This window comes from Toxotes jaculatrix, chromosome 4 (assembly GCF_017976425.1).
Source record: "Toxotes jaculatrix isolate fToxJac2 chromosome 4, fToxJac2.pri, whole genome shotgun sequence".
Taxonomy (NCBI): Eukaryota; Metazoa; Chordata; class Actinopteri; family Toxotidae; genus Toxotes; species Toxotes jaculatrix.
In genome coordinates this window covers 7,621,123-7,634,924 of record NC_054397.1, presented here as the reverse complement: position 1 = coordinate 7,634,924, position 13,802 = coordinate 7,621,123, and the positions used below count along the sequence as shown (strand labels likewise).

The window sequence follows — 13,802 nt, the reverse complement described above, 5'->3', positions numbered from 1 at the left end:
GAAGGTAGGATTAAATGTAGGGCTGTTGTATTAGACAGCATTATTTTTAGCTGGGTGTACCTAATAAACTGCCACCTGAGTGTATTTTACCAACAGAAAAAATTCTTCTCTTTGTTTACAATACCAGCGTAGGTGGATAACAGGCTACACACCTGTATAATGTGTTAACACACCTAAAGACTGGTTTGTCCTGACGGGTTGGCTCAGGTTTTCCTTTATGAGCCAAGTAATCGTGGCACCGTTACCGCTTAATTTAATTTTTTAAAAGGACCGTTTTAAAGTTCAAATTAAACACAATAGGTGGTGTGCATGATAAGTAAGCATATAAAGGCTTTAATAGTTTGAGTTTGATAGAGAACCCAAATATTTACACTAATTTGGAAATTCAACCACCACTGAATAATTAGTGTTGAATTTATACCTTGTTGGACTCCTTGTTGTTCTTGTCTCTGTTGTCTCTGAGGACAGTCCTTCATGACTTTGGCTCTATGTTTGGGCTCTTTGTCTTGGTGCAGAATGAATTTGGGCCCAATCAGATGACGTGTTTCAAAAGCCAGTGGTGTGTAAATATTCAGGAGAAATTAACTTTCACAATTAGGTATTGAGCTTATACAATTATTAAAATCATTGTGACATTTATTTACTTCTAGAGACACCACAAAGAAAAGTTTGTTTACTATGTAAACAGATGCACATGAAATTATAGGAATTAGCTATTATTAATTTTCACCAGCTGGGGGCGCCAAAAGAAGAAACAAGGACTGTGCTCGCGAGATAAACCAAATCTCACGACTTCGGTCTGTCTCTTTATTTCTCGCGGGATTTCCTATTTCCTCCTCTTTCACTCCCTGTAGCCAACATGGCAGTCGGCAAGAATAAGAGGCTGACCAAAGGCGGCAAAAAAGGTGCCAAAAAGAAGATGTAAGTAGCAAATCCACACACGGTTACACGAAACAGGCTTTGCCTTTTCCACCGGTGCAACTTTAGTATGATAAATGTAAAGGATGAAGTCGATTTTGTGTGGATAGTATAGGGCCGGTGCTGCTCTCGTCTTCGCCGACCTCAGTGGCGCTGGACAGAGTCGTAGCATGCCGTGTCCCTTTTACTCTATTCTGAAGCATTTTGTCATGATTAGGCAGATTTGGTTAATTTTGTGTATTTCATTTATAGGATTCTGAATCTGCTAAGAATGCAGTTGGACACAATAATGTTGCTTGCCCCGCAATTTGGACAAGCAACGTTACATGCTAAAGGCTACCTAATGTTAGCATGGATTTAGCTGAGCTTACCATCAACATGGCAGTCAAACTTAACAATCAGCCAAGTGATAAATTAAACCACGAAGGACCCGAGTATTTGGATCAGACGGTGGTCATTTATGAAATCGCTCGACATGTGTATGTGGGTTAGGACAAAGTCAAAACTTCCATGGTCTTTGCTAATCTTAGCAGTTTCTCGTGCGTGCTTTACCGGTTTGGTCGCAGCCTGTCTGCCCATAACTCCGGCTCACGGGCCGCCTGCTCAACCCATGCGTGTCATGGATGGTGCCATCTGTGCTGATTGCTGGTCTGTCCATTCTGAATTTGTTTCTCACTCTTCTGCAGTGTGGACCCTTTCTCTAAGAAGGACTGGTATGATGTCAAGGCACCAGCCATGTTCAACATCCGCAATCTTGGCAAGACCTTGGTCACCAGGACTCAGGGAACCAGTAAGTCTGCTCAGTCTAAATGGTTATTATGTAGGTAAATGTGCAATAATATCCAGCAGTCTTCTGTACATCAAGCTGTCAATGAGAAGAGCTATGTATGATGACAAGCATGAATGAAGACAATTTGTTGTATAATAATTAGTGGGATATTAAATTGTGCTATCAATACAGCTTAAAGAATATAATAAATTGTTCTAAAAATGCTTGTGTGTGTCTGGATACTCTTGGTGATGAGATGGGAATACATGACGAGAAACTTTTGATCAATGACTGTTGATGATTACCATTGAGAATAACTGATTTTTCCCATTACTACATTTCCACTGATTCCAGAGATTGTCATTACTTCCAGTCCTACCGGTGCTTGTCTTGTTTTAACTTCGTCATGTTACAAACTTCCAGGAATCGCGTCTGACGGTCTTAAGGGACGTGTGTTCGAGGTGAGCCTCGCTGACCTGCAGAACGACGAGGTGGCCTTCCGTAAGTTCAAGCTCATCACTGAAGATGTTCAGGGCAAGAATTGCCTCACCAACTTCCACGGCATGGACCTGACCCGTGACAAGATGTGCTCCATGGTTAAGAAGTGGCAGGTAATGATGATGGTTATGGGACCAGCACTGGATATCCTTCTGAGTGTTTCGATGTAGCCAATGTGTTCAGTGAGTTTTTACCACAATGCCAAAATCAGTACTCGTTTGACCCATATTTAGTTTTAGATTTATACACTATAATTACGGTTAACACAACATTGGTGATAACCCAACTGAAGTGGGGTTGTGACTGAAGACTCAGTGGTATGAATCTTTGGCTTGTCTGTGAACATCTGATATGAATGGCAATGTGTCATTCAGGTGCTAAATTATGAATGACTTCAGCTGTATATAACAGTAGAAAGCTGATGTTGAGAAGCTTCTGAATGCAACTGATGGGACATTGATAGAAAGGAGCGTTCATGGCAAATTTAGGTTGAACAGAATAAGCATAAAAACTAAATTTGTGTGCCTGTTTTGTAGTTTAAAAATCAGAATTCAAGAACATTCGAGCAAATGGGTGACACCACAGTGTTTTAACTGCTTATGAATTTCAGTTAAATTTTCTTGGAATTCAAGGGGAGCCGAGCTGTGATTTTTATCGTGGGATAACTCTTTCAAAAGTGTGAGTTCTCCTCAAAAGCAGTAATTCCTCTTTAACTCATGCTCAACCATTATTCAATAGGTAATGGTAACATGCTCTGTATTTTCAAATCCAGTGCTTTCTGAGTCCTTAGCCACTCAAGGATGGGTAGATAGTATTGATGTCTACTATGCAGCTGCAGTAGCAGGAAAAATTCAGTAAATCTTTCTAGAAGCAACGTAAAAAGGCTTCAGTCAGATTCCATATTTTTCATCTATGTTTGACAATCATGTTGAATGAAGATGCACATAAACGTTCTTGGCTCTCAGCTTCCACAGGAGGCATAGCACAGCCAAAAAGACTTGTTTTGGTTTGATTTTGGGATGAAATTTTTCTTCATTCTGACACACAGCTAAGGCTATTTATTGAGCTCCATGAACACCGAAGAACAGTTAAGTTAGGTTGGTGTTGTGGAGTTTTTTGTTTTTTTTAAATCTGAAGAGAAGCAGGCTGAGGGATGGTGAGCGTGGAGGTCACAGATGTTGGATTACTACACAGTTCAGGAATGTAGTGAATATCACAAATGGAAAGGTGACAGGCTGAAATTGATGAAATTTAGTTTCAAACCTAATTGGTATGGATGCTTTCTTTCCACTCAGACCATGATTGAAGCCCATGTGGATGTTAAGACCACCGACGGCTACCTTCTGCGTCTGTTCTGCGTGGGTTTCACAAAGAAGCGCACCAACCAGATCAGAAAGACCTCCTACGCCCAGCACCAGCAGGTCCGTCAGATTCGTAAGAAGATGATGGAGATCATGACCCGTGAGGTTCAGACCAACGACTTGAAGGAAGTTGTCAACAAGCTGTAAGTCATGTACAGGTTCTCCTGCCCCTGAATGAAATATGAACTCTGGTGAATATTGGTCTAATTGCTATAGCCACTGGATACTGTGCAGTGAGTCTTGGCTTTTGCTGTTTAAAGAAAAAAAAACTTACATCTTGAGTTTAATGTCAAGTGGTGTTCATTGAATAATGCCAGCTCGTGGAGACTTGTCAGCTCTGAAAAAGGTTAGTGGTTATCTTTTAATTATTTTAATGTGTTGTGTATTGTGTCGTGTTCCAGGATCCCTGACAGCGTTGGCAAGGACATTGAGAAGGCCTGTCAGTCCATCTACCCTCTACACGACGTCTATGTCCGCAAGGTCAAGATGCTTAAGAAGCCCAAGTTTGAGTGTAAGTGATTAACAGCAGTTAACAGGGGTATATCCCTGTGTTTTTTCTTCTTTACTTGTGGGAACACATGATGACAAACTGTTTCGGTCCCATATGATCACCTGATTACTATCCATTGAGATCGGCTGACGTTCCCTTTCATGAAAAAATATTGTTTTAAGTTACAGTGGTGTTTTAAGTAGAGACGGTTTTGCAGACGGGTTGCTTTGCTACATCACTGCTGTTTTTGACTTAAAACATCTAGCACTTTAACTGCCAGTGACCTCTTAACTTTTAGTTCTGATCAGCCTGAATTATTAAAGTCTCTTGTCTTCTGTTTCAGTGGGCAAACTGATGGAGCTCCATGGTGAGGGTGGTGCCGGCACTGCTGCAAAGGCATCCGGTGACGACACTGGAGCCAAGGTGGAGAGGGCTGATGGCTACGAGCCCCCCATCCAGGAGACAGTCTAAAAAAACACCCTGACAGATTTAATAAAAAATGTAAATGACCAACCAACTGTACGGTTTTTGTTTTTTTTAATGCATATCAGTAATTGTATTGACACAAGTTAGAGGGCAGACGACTTACACAAGCAGTGGAACTGAATCCAATAGCCTTGCAGTGTTCAGTTTGAAACTGTTAAAACAGAGGCTATAGTTCTCAAAAGTTGTACTTTATATAACAAGGTGTCACTTTGTCAAAAATCCCATGTGGGTACAGTGGGTGCTAGCAATTATGTATTTTGTTTTTACGGAACAGGGAGTATAAATCTGGAGCCTGAACAGCATGTAACTCCCCACTTTGCATGAGTTTGGCACCCCAATAGTTTCTGAGATTTTATAAATGCAGAAAAAACAGGTGCCTATAAAAACTTCCCGCAATAATAAGAGTAATCTAAGGTTACTGAAGCAGTGCAAGCCTACACAAACCTTCTGAGTTTGCAGACCTGGTCCAGTAGTATTTTATTCCGGTGAATCAGTCTGGCCTTTATTTGAATGTTTCCATGTAATCAATAGAGCAGGTTGTAAAGGAAAAGTAGGACATCAGGTGTTAGCCGTATTTTGTATAGTGGAGATACTGTAACTTGAAAAATTTTAAGGGGACAGAAATGAGGAGACAAACCACTAGATGGTGCAAATGGTGAAGAATACAAAATACAGTCAGTGAAAATCAAAATCCAGGGTGTTTACTTCACCAGCCAACTTTAATATATAAATTTATAATTATGATAAATTATTCAGTAAACACTTCATTTTAAGTTAATGCTGTAGATGATAGAAGATGTCGCACTACTTGGACATGAAATACTGCATTCCAGTTAAAGGCGGTTTACTTCTGACGTCCACTGCTGAAAGAATCTCTCTTTTCAGATCTAATTTCACTTGTGGTCATCAAACAGTGTCCCTGTTTTTTTCGTACTGAGGGCGAGATGTCACTATCCCAGTACTTGCACATAGTTTTTAGGGACCAGGGCCCGTTTCCCCCTCAAATCACCCAAGAACCATTCTTCATCAATGGACTCCAGGTTGGTTATAATATCCCCAATCTGTGAAAGAGGAAAAATGAGAGATGGTGCCTTGAAATTATACTTTTTGAATTTGTGATATGTATTCACAATAAGAACAGATCAACATCATCACTGTACCTGCAGAGAGAGCTCCTCCTCACAGTCTGATGTGAAGTTATACAGAGCCCTGGCTCTCCCTCCACCAGCAGCTTCATCCTGCTGGCTAACATTAGATGACTGCTGACCTGCTGAGCAAGGCACATACAGCACCAGTGAGTGAATTAATGAATAATAATGATGTTCGTCTTGTAAAACAATTTCCTAGCTGAAACAGTGAGTCGATTAACTGGCCCACGGCAAATTATTCTGCAGCTATTTTAACAATTGACTTATCGTCACTACTCCCACATCTTCAGTTGTGAGCATTTGCCGTTTTCTCATTTTGTGTCATTTTAATGGCTAAATGATAAATCATCAAAATAACCAGCCGACTAATCATAGTGAAAATAATTGTCAGTTGCAGCCATAGTGCCAGTAATACCACTCATCTCTGTGAAATGCTGTAACTGTGGTGTTACAGAGATGAAAAGTGTCCCACTAATTTACTGTACACTGTAGTTTACACACGTCGGCCCTTACAAATTGTGTACACCAATCACATAGTAGCACTATAAGACGCTCACTGACACCCTCTCTAAATATTTGTTTTCATTGCCACCCTGAAAATGAGTTCAGCGACGGCAACAGACTGGAATTACTGGAGACAGCGATGAACCTGTTTTTAAGCTTGGTCTTTTCCATATAAAGCAGTAACTTCAGAATATCAACAAAACAACATTGTGAGAACGTCATACCCGTGGTGCTCTCAACAAAAGCCGTGGGGAACATGCCTTCTCTGCCGTTGAGCCTGCCACAGCTCCATTCATCGTTAATATGCTGGGTGATCAGGATGCGGTCGCCCTGCTGAAAGGACAAGTCATCCTCTGACTTCCCAGCATAGTCATACAGAGCCACCACCCAGTCCACCTTGGACTGAGACGCCTACAATGTGAACAGAACAAGAGAAGAACCCTTTATTTCTGTTTTTGTTTTGTTTTACAGAACATGGGGTCTGTTGTAAAACCAGTATCTTCCCCTTTATGTTACTGCTCATATACAGTAAATACTGGTTACCTGAGTGGGTTTGGCAACCTGAGGGTTTGCACTTGGAGAAGCTGCCATGCCTGTGGGGGAAAAAAAGATATCCAGGTTATTAAAGATGAATGCATAAGACACCCAGTCAGGAAGAAATTAAAAAAAAAAATTGAATCTATGGTTACACTTTGTGGTAGCTGTTATCATAGATGTTGCATGTCAGGCCTATGTAGTAGCTTCCATTGAGGAAGTCAACCTGAGATTTAAGCAACCTGAGGAGACTATGTATGTAATTTTATGCTAAGTACCATTGACTTTATAAGCACTTGCTGATTTTTAGGGGAAACTTGCAAATAGTAAAACAAGTAACTGACTGAATAACGTGTGAAAGATCCAAATAAATGAAAACGTTTTAGTAAATTTTAGAAGTGGACTTCAAGTCATGACATCTAAACTCTATTTCTGAACTCCTTGCTTAGAAAGTGGTTGCAAGAATGTGTCAGACTTTGGGTTCACAGTTGACAGACCTTTTGTAAACAGCTATTTAATGAAAAAGAAACAGAAGCACAAATTCCTGACATGCCACAGAGAAAAATACCAGCCAACACAAAGGAAAAGGACGGAAACAAGCAGCTCCTCACTGAGGGACAAGGCCTCTCTTTTTTTTTTGATTGAGGATCAAGATGCCGTATAAATGTTCTCATTTAAGACATCAACAAACTCAAGTACAGTTCAACTCTCTTGCTCTTTGTGACCAGATCAGCACAAAATGAAAAGAATAAATTGACTCAGTTATGGTGCTTTCAGGTAGTCGTACCAGGCAGTGGTATGCTGCTGGGCTGTGTCTGCTTCTGCTGTTGACTTGGAGGTGGAGGCAGATCTTCAATGATCTCTACAAAGTTAAGAGGGAAAATTCCAATTCCAGAGCCCCCGATCTGTCCCCGAGCCCAGTCCTGTCCAACGTACTCCTTCAGCTGGATCACATCCCCCTCAGAGAAAGACAGCTCATCACTGTGTTCCCCTTCAAAGTCAAACCTCGCCACACATCTCGGACCACTTCACAGGACACAACAACATTTCAAACATTAAGGTTAGTTCAGGTGTGTTTGTAAAAGACTATGCAAAGATTTTAAGATGTAAAAATTGTACCTGGTTACAGATGGTGGCTTCGGTTTCCTTTTAGGGAGAGGTTTTGGTGAATCTGACTATATAGACAAATGAAAATTAATTTCCACATTTCAGAGAATCTTCCTTCAATATCACGCCTTGTTGTCAACAAAGTGGTGATCAGTGCTTTTAAGAATTTCAACAGTTGAAACTTACCAGCAGTTTTACATAATTGATGGGAAAGAAACCAGTAGATCCCCTACAAGTGCCTCTGTACCACTCACTGTCCACCTTCTCAACCATGGTCACAACGTCCCCTGCTCTCAGACCCAGCTCTCCTGGACCCTCTTTGAGAAGGAAATACACATCAGCTGTCTATTGCTATCAGAATTAATCCAAACCACCACAAAACCTCCAAATCATTTGACTGAAGTTTACCCTTGGATTGTTTTCAAACAGCCAGTATCTGTGTATTCAAAATGAACATGCACCAGTGCTAATCTGATGCTAGCCTCATGTCTGTGGGTTGAGTATGGAGTCAGAAGGCCATTAACCTAGCCTAGAATACAGGCTTGAAGCAGGGGAAACAGCTAGTCTAGCTCTCTCTAAAGCACAAAACTATCACAAATCTATTTATGTTTTTCTTTATGTTTTCTGTTTGTGTACTGAAATGCTAATAAGTGGGAATAAGAGGTGCTGGTACTTAACGCACAGACATGAGAGTGGTATCATCTAATTCTCAGCAAGAAAGCAAATGAATACCATCTCATTTTAATCTTGTTGCACAGTTTCAGTCAGTATTAGAAGTAAAAATGGATCTGTCACCTGGGATGAAGTCATGTATGGCCTGCACCCTTTTCCCATAACTGTCTCCACCTGAAGCACTTGGTCCAGCACTCTGTATAGAGAGAGAACAAAGACTTTAAGGTTAATGTATCAGAGCTCACTAGGCACAAAGAAGAAAGTAAGGCTCAAGTATCAAAGACATGTTTTTACTCATGAATGAAGGACAAGTTACCCATGGTGTGGACACGTCTGAGTCAAGAGGAGTTATGACCTTCATGCGAGACTTGTGGACTCTGCCTCTGGTATCTCCAACTTGGCACTCAAATGTATTATGGTCAATCTCCTCTAGCAGCAGAAGCACTTCATTTTTCTATTGACAAAGCCAACAAAGGTATTAGATTCCCCCAAGGAGGGGCTGTGGAATTGAGACTTGAAAATGTACTGGTATGTATGAAGTAATTAACTTTTATGTTAGAGGCAATGTGTAAATCAGTAAAACTAGTTCAGTCACCTGAAATGACAACTCTCCTGTATTGCTCCCATTGTAGTCAAAGGATGCAATTCCATGGGGAAGTTCAAGCTGGTGGAAGAAAGCGAAAAACGAAATGTGTTCATCTTGTTGTGTTTGAGATACAGTGTTTGATGATTACAGCACACAGGTGTGCAGTGGGATCTCTCTTACAGTGTATTTGTTGTAGAGACGGTGACCTGGGTTGGGCCTTGGAGGTAAGACAGGTCCTTTCCTGTGGGGCTTCTGTGTCTGGGGTTTAGGTGAAGTCTCCCGTGATGCTGAAAGGGATCGACCTGTGGCCTGAAGGCTGGGTGGGGGAGGTCTTCCCGGGCCTGTTTTGGCTGGAGGTGGGCGAGGTGGGAGGGTTTTGGTTGTACTGGGCTTCCTGAAGTGTAACACCAGAATCAAGTTGAGCAGGAAAGTATCTTTACAAAGTGCACCAACATTTTAAACTTGACTTATGGAGCTGTTTTTCACCTCACTTACCGAGGTGGCAGTGATGGCTCTGGCCCAGATTGGAAAGACTCCTGCAGAAGATTGTGCATTTTTATTAGCACTAAAACAGACTCAGTGAACAGTTGACAGTGCTGGAAACAATAATAACCACCAACAGCACAAAGCCTTCAGCCACAGCTGAAGGCAATGTGTTCATGAAGCTACAATAGTTTATTTGTTTGTGCACAGCAGAGGAAACAGAGTAGGCAGGGTCCTCAGCTGACAGTCAAGGTAAACCTGATTGAGATTCTCCAGGCTAAAAATATACCACATCATAGTTTATGAGTAGATATATACTGAAGTCACAAAAGTAAAGGCTGAAATACATGTAAGGTCAAAGATAAAGAAAAAAGCTTTTTTCTTCTGGGATCTTCAGTGTTTTTGATGGGTTTGTAAGTACAGAGTGTGATGAAAGTCTTACCTGGAAGGGGAGGGTGGGTGCTGTGATTTGTTTGTGGTGGACTGAGACATTTAGGGAACCCACAGGCTTCTGAACAGGGAGAGGTGGAGGACTGTCCTGAAAACTATCTGAGACTGAGAAGAGAGCCATCTTTACTATAACACTCTGAGAACATGTGCTCCATTATTAAACCTGGCACAGTATGGCTGATGTATTTTGACAGAAAAATACTGTCGAAATATACTCAAAAATTATTTCAACAATCAGGTAAAATTAAGTGGACTCACATGAATCCATTTTGCTGGGGACCCTGATGGTGGTTGGTCTCCTTGTTATATTTTGTCTGGTGAAAGAGCCTCCATTGCTGTCCACATTACGCTGAGGCTTGACTGGGATGTGATCTGAACAAAGACACACTTGATTTTATGGCTGCGTATGTCAGAAAGCTAGCCTAGCTCTGTCTCGTTATGCTAGGCCAAGCTAATTGCCTTGACATTCTCTTTGAAAGAAATCAGCTAAGAATAATTCAAAACTATTCATTTGATGACCAAGTATTCCTACAGAAAAGTACACTTTATCTTACACAGTTTACTTACTTGATAGACTGTTCACATACTCATTCTCAGTGAACATGGAGGCTGAGTTGTGGTTGTTTATGTTTAGGTTGGGTTTAAGAGGCTCCTTGAAAGGCTTCACTGGAGGTGTAGGAGGAACTGGTGAGGTTTCCTCTTCATAGATGCTGTTGGCTCTGGTCAATACAGAAGGACGTGATCTGTTTAGGAAGACCCCCTTGTTGTGTAAAGTAAACTCGAGCTCCTCTTTTATAGACAGCCCCACAGGTTTTTTAGGGGGCTGAGGTCTAGGGTCTGGTGTATGGTTTTGGGGTACATTTGTGGATGAGGCGTTTTGATTGTCATCATCCGTACTGTGGTTAAACTGAGGTTTAAGAGCTACAGAAGGTTTAGCAGCAACAGGAGGTTTGATGGTGGCCTTCCTTGGTCGAGGTGCTGGTTTGACTGGTTCAGCCACATTTCCGTCCTCAGCACTGGCCTGGCTCTCGAAGGCCTGGATCCTGGCCCGAATGTTGCGTTGATTGTGGCTGGTGTTCATCTCGCCAACAGCATCTTCACCTTGGGAGGTCTCGTCTGATTGGTTAACGATGACACCGTTCTCCTCACACTCGTTTCCAGCACTAAAGACCTCTAATAATTCCTGTAAATACTTATTTGAGGATATTTCCTCTGGATCAGGGTGAACAGTGTCACAGTTTTCACCGAGCTTGACCAAAGACTGAACTTTGACCTCCTCTGAAATTGCCTGATTTCGGGATTTTGTACGAGGAAGTGGTACGGGGCGTTGACTAGGTTCTGAGTTTGAAGAAGAGGTAGTAATTTCAGCAGAAGCAGCAGGAACAGCGAGAGGATTTGCAGGGATATCCCAGTGTACAGTAACAGATCTGATGCATGTGGGAGTGGGATCTGTTTGGCTGGGTTGCTTTAAATCAGATTTAGAGACACTTTGGTCCTCAGTGTTTGTGGATGCTGTATTTGTTCCCACCTTCCCACCAATAGGTGTAACAGTTTCAGTGACTGGTTCTCTGTCCACTGGTTTTGGCAGTGATGGCCTTGGTGGTTTTTGCGGTTTTTTACCTGAAAACAGGTGTAAACAAACATCATGTGTAGATCTGAAGCAGACACTTGAAACTGACACATTCACACCACCAACAATAATTCTTGTATTCCTCACCAGCAGATTTTCTCTCCTCTGACTGTGGTGCTGCACTGCACTGTGGGACAGTGGCGGTGGCCTCTTCCCTCACAGGGTCAGTCTGTGTGGCACTTGTAGTAATGTATGGGGTCCTGCGGGGGGCTGCAGTTGGCTTGACAATGTGCTCCTCCTGGGTCTTTTCTTGAATCACCTGGTCATAGGATGGTGGGGGCTGAGTCATGAAAGAGAGAGGTGTTCACACACATGCACACACATTTGCCATACACTATAGCATTTCCACTTATGGTACCAGTTAATGTGTTAGGATATTTTTTCCAAGAATTTGGGAGTTTTAGCAAATCAGGGGAGAATTTAAATTCTGCAGTTACAATAAAAACGTGCAAATGGTGAGTATATTTTATGACTTTATTCCAGTACTATTATACTCAGTATGTTTAGATTGGACTACTTTCAATCACATGAAGCTTACCTGGGAGACAGACTGGATGCCTGCAGACCAGGCTGACTGAGGAGGAGGAGGGAAAACCACAGAGGTTCCTGGGAACCAGTTGTTACTGGTTAGAGGTTCTGCTGAAACGATGGTGATCTCTGGTCGCCTGAGTGACAAACCATAAAGACACCATGATAGCCTGAAAGACAACTAAAATACATCTACAACCCACCTTAAGCATTTTTTTAATTGATTAATTTTCTTATCCATGCTAGCAAAGCATTGTGCTCTTGCTATGGCTATTTGTAAAGCAACATACAACAAATACACCAATAATGCAGTAAACATGAACAGGGATTGATGTAAACTTTATTTCACATTACCTTCTGTCTCTGGTATGCTCACACTGTGAGTTTGTTCTTGCTGAAGGAAGGAAAAATATAACATTATAAGACATTACCTTACTCCTTTTCTTAATATGAAAAATGCAGATAAAGAGCACAATAATTTGCTTACATTTTGTCAAACTATACTTAAGCTATTAGTATATTCTTCACAAATAACTCTGCCACATAAAGGTTAGTTTTAGCAAACTTACTTCGTTTGATAGCTGCTCGTATGGAAGACAAAGGCCCTTGACTGAAAAACAGAGTGGAACAGGAAATCCATTTATCACTGAGGTGTGGGAATCACATACAGACAAGAGTGGGTTCATACCTTTGTCGTGACTCATTTGATAAAGAAGAATCTCTCTCTTGCCCCTGGCCAGTACCATACAATACACACAATGCATTTGCTTTATACTGTTGATGCCAATTTATGAAAAGATTCAAGATTTAAAATAACACTTAACTTTAAATAAAAAAGTTGAAGTAGAAGAAAATGATAAATATAGGACGATAAAAAAAGACTAAGAGCTGTGTAAAGATAGATGCTATACAGTGTATTTTAATATCCAGTATAATTGCTAAAGGGACACATTTTTGCTGACTTTGGCCACGGGTTTATATCACAAAACATACTTCTAATATTGCAAAAGATGATGACTTTCAGCGATACACAAGAGAACAATAACATCCCTGCAAGTCCTGTTTATGATCAACTCCACCTACCTCACAAGAAGATGATATCCAGTAAATGCTACCACTTCCAGGTAAACACGGAGTATACGATCATCATTAAAACAACAAATATTCCACATAATATCATCTCCAGATAGGAACCAATCACTTTTGAAATCTTTTTTCAAAAGTTTTCCTCCCAAAGGTTTAGATTTATTATTTTCTAAACCTTTAATTATCATCACTTCATACCAGCACCATTATCATATTAAGATTCCCTTTCTCTTCTCTTTTTCCTTTCTCTTTGAAAAGTGCAGAGATTAGACTAATGTGATAATCTAACCGGTGTCAACAGTCTCTTCACCACAGCTACGGTAAACAGAGGAGGCAAGCTCATCATCAACACATATCCTGCTCATTATGGACTGACTGCGGGAGGGTGATAGAAACTATCTGGGGGAAAGACCAACAATCCCTACACTCCTCCTGGTTCCACGTGGTTAATTAAAATGCAGAGATCTTAAGGCCAAAAACATCCTGTGTGATCTATCATAAACTGTGTTCCTAAATGATCTGCCTGATCTATCTGAGGTCTACAACGATCAG

At 41.2% G+C, this 13,802-nt stretch overlaps 2 protein-coding genes and 1 non-coding gene across 3 annotated transcripts; 2 read left to right on the top strand and 1 right to left on the bottom strand.

Annotated features, from left to right (window-relative positions):
- Nucleotides 1–807: 807 nt before the first annotated feature.
- rps3a (ribosomal protein S3A) lies at nt 808–4,549 on the top strand. Its single transcript, XM_041035824.1, has 6 exons — nt 808–921; nt 1,605–1,708; nt 2,111–2,298; nt 3,481–3,689; nt 3,948–4,057; nt 4,380–4,549. Exons 1-6 carry the CDS (start codon nt 860–862, stop codon nt 4,505–4,507), a joined length of 801 nt encoding a protein of 266 aa, XP_040891758.1. The 5' UTR covers nt 808–859; the 3' UTR covers nt 4,508–4,549.
- LOC121181434 lies at nt 4,120–4,190 on the top strand. The gene has a single exon (XR_005894026.1). It is a non-coding gene; the product is annotated as a small nucleolar RNA SNORD73 (small nucleolar RNA).
- A 15-nt stretch (nt 4,550–4,564) lies between the features above and the next one.
- sh3d19 (SH3 domain containing 19) lies at nt 4,565–11,925 on the bottom strand. Its single transcript, XM_041035823.1, has 16 exons — nt 11,724–11,925; nt 10,574–11,626; nt 10,265–10,378; nt 9,999–10,111; nt 9,569–9,609; nt 9,254–9,467; nt 9,083–9,151; nt 8,804–8,941; nt 8,611–8,683; nt 8,002–8,132; nt 7,828–7,883; nt 7,496–7,734; nt 6,718–6,767; nt 6,399–6,585; nt 5,683–5,792; nt 4,565–5,583 (listed from the first exon to the last, which is right to left on the bottom strand). The coding sequence occupies exons 1-16, from the start codon at nt 11,923–11,925 to the stop codon at nt 5,473–5,475; spliced, it is 2,901 nt and encodes a 966-aa protein (XP_040891757.1). The 3' UTR covers nt 4,565–5,472.
- Nucleotides 11,926–13,802: the final 1,877 nt, after the last annotated feature.

Coding starts and splice junctions, on each gene's coding strand:
- rps3a (XM_041035824.1), top strand. CDS start 860: ATGGCAGTCGGCAAGAATAAGAGGCTGACCAAAGGCGGCAAAAAAGGT. Junction 922..1,604: donor AAAGGTGCCAAAAAGAAGAT/GTAAGTAGCAAA, acceptor ACTCTTCTGCAG/TGTGGACCCTTTCTCTAAGA. Junction 1,709..2,110: donor CACCAGGACTCAGGGAACCA/GTAAGTCTGCTC, acceptor ACAAACTTCCAG/GAATCGCGTCTGACGGTCTT.
- sh3d19 (XM_041035823.1), bottom strand. CDS start 11,925: ATGACTCAGCCCCCACCATCCTATGACCAGGTGATTCAAGAAAAGACC. Junction 7,884..8,001: donor TCAATTATGTAAAACTGCTG/GTAAGTTTCAAC, acceptor TTGTCTATATAG/TCAGATTCACCAAAACCTCT. Junction 7,735..7,827: donor AAGCCACCATCTGTAACCAG/GTACAATTTTTA, acceptor TGTCCTGTGAAG/TGGTCCGAGATGTGTGGCGA.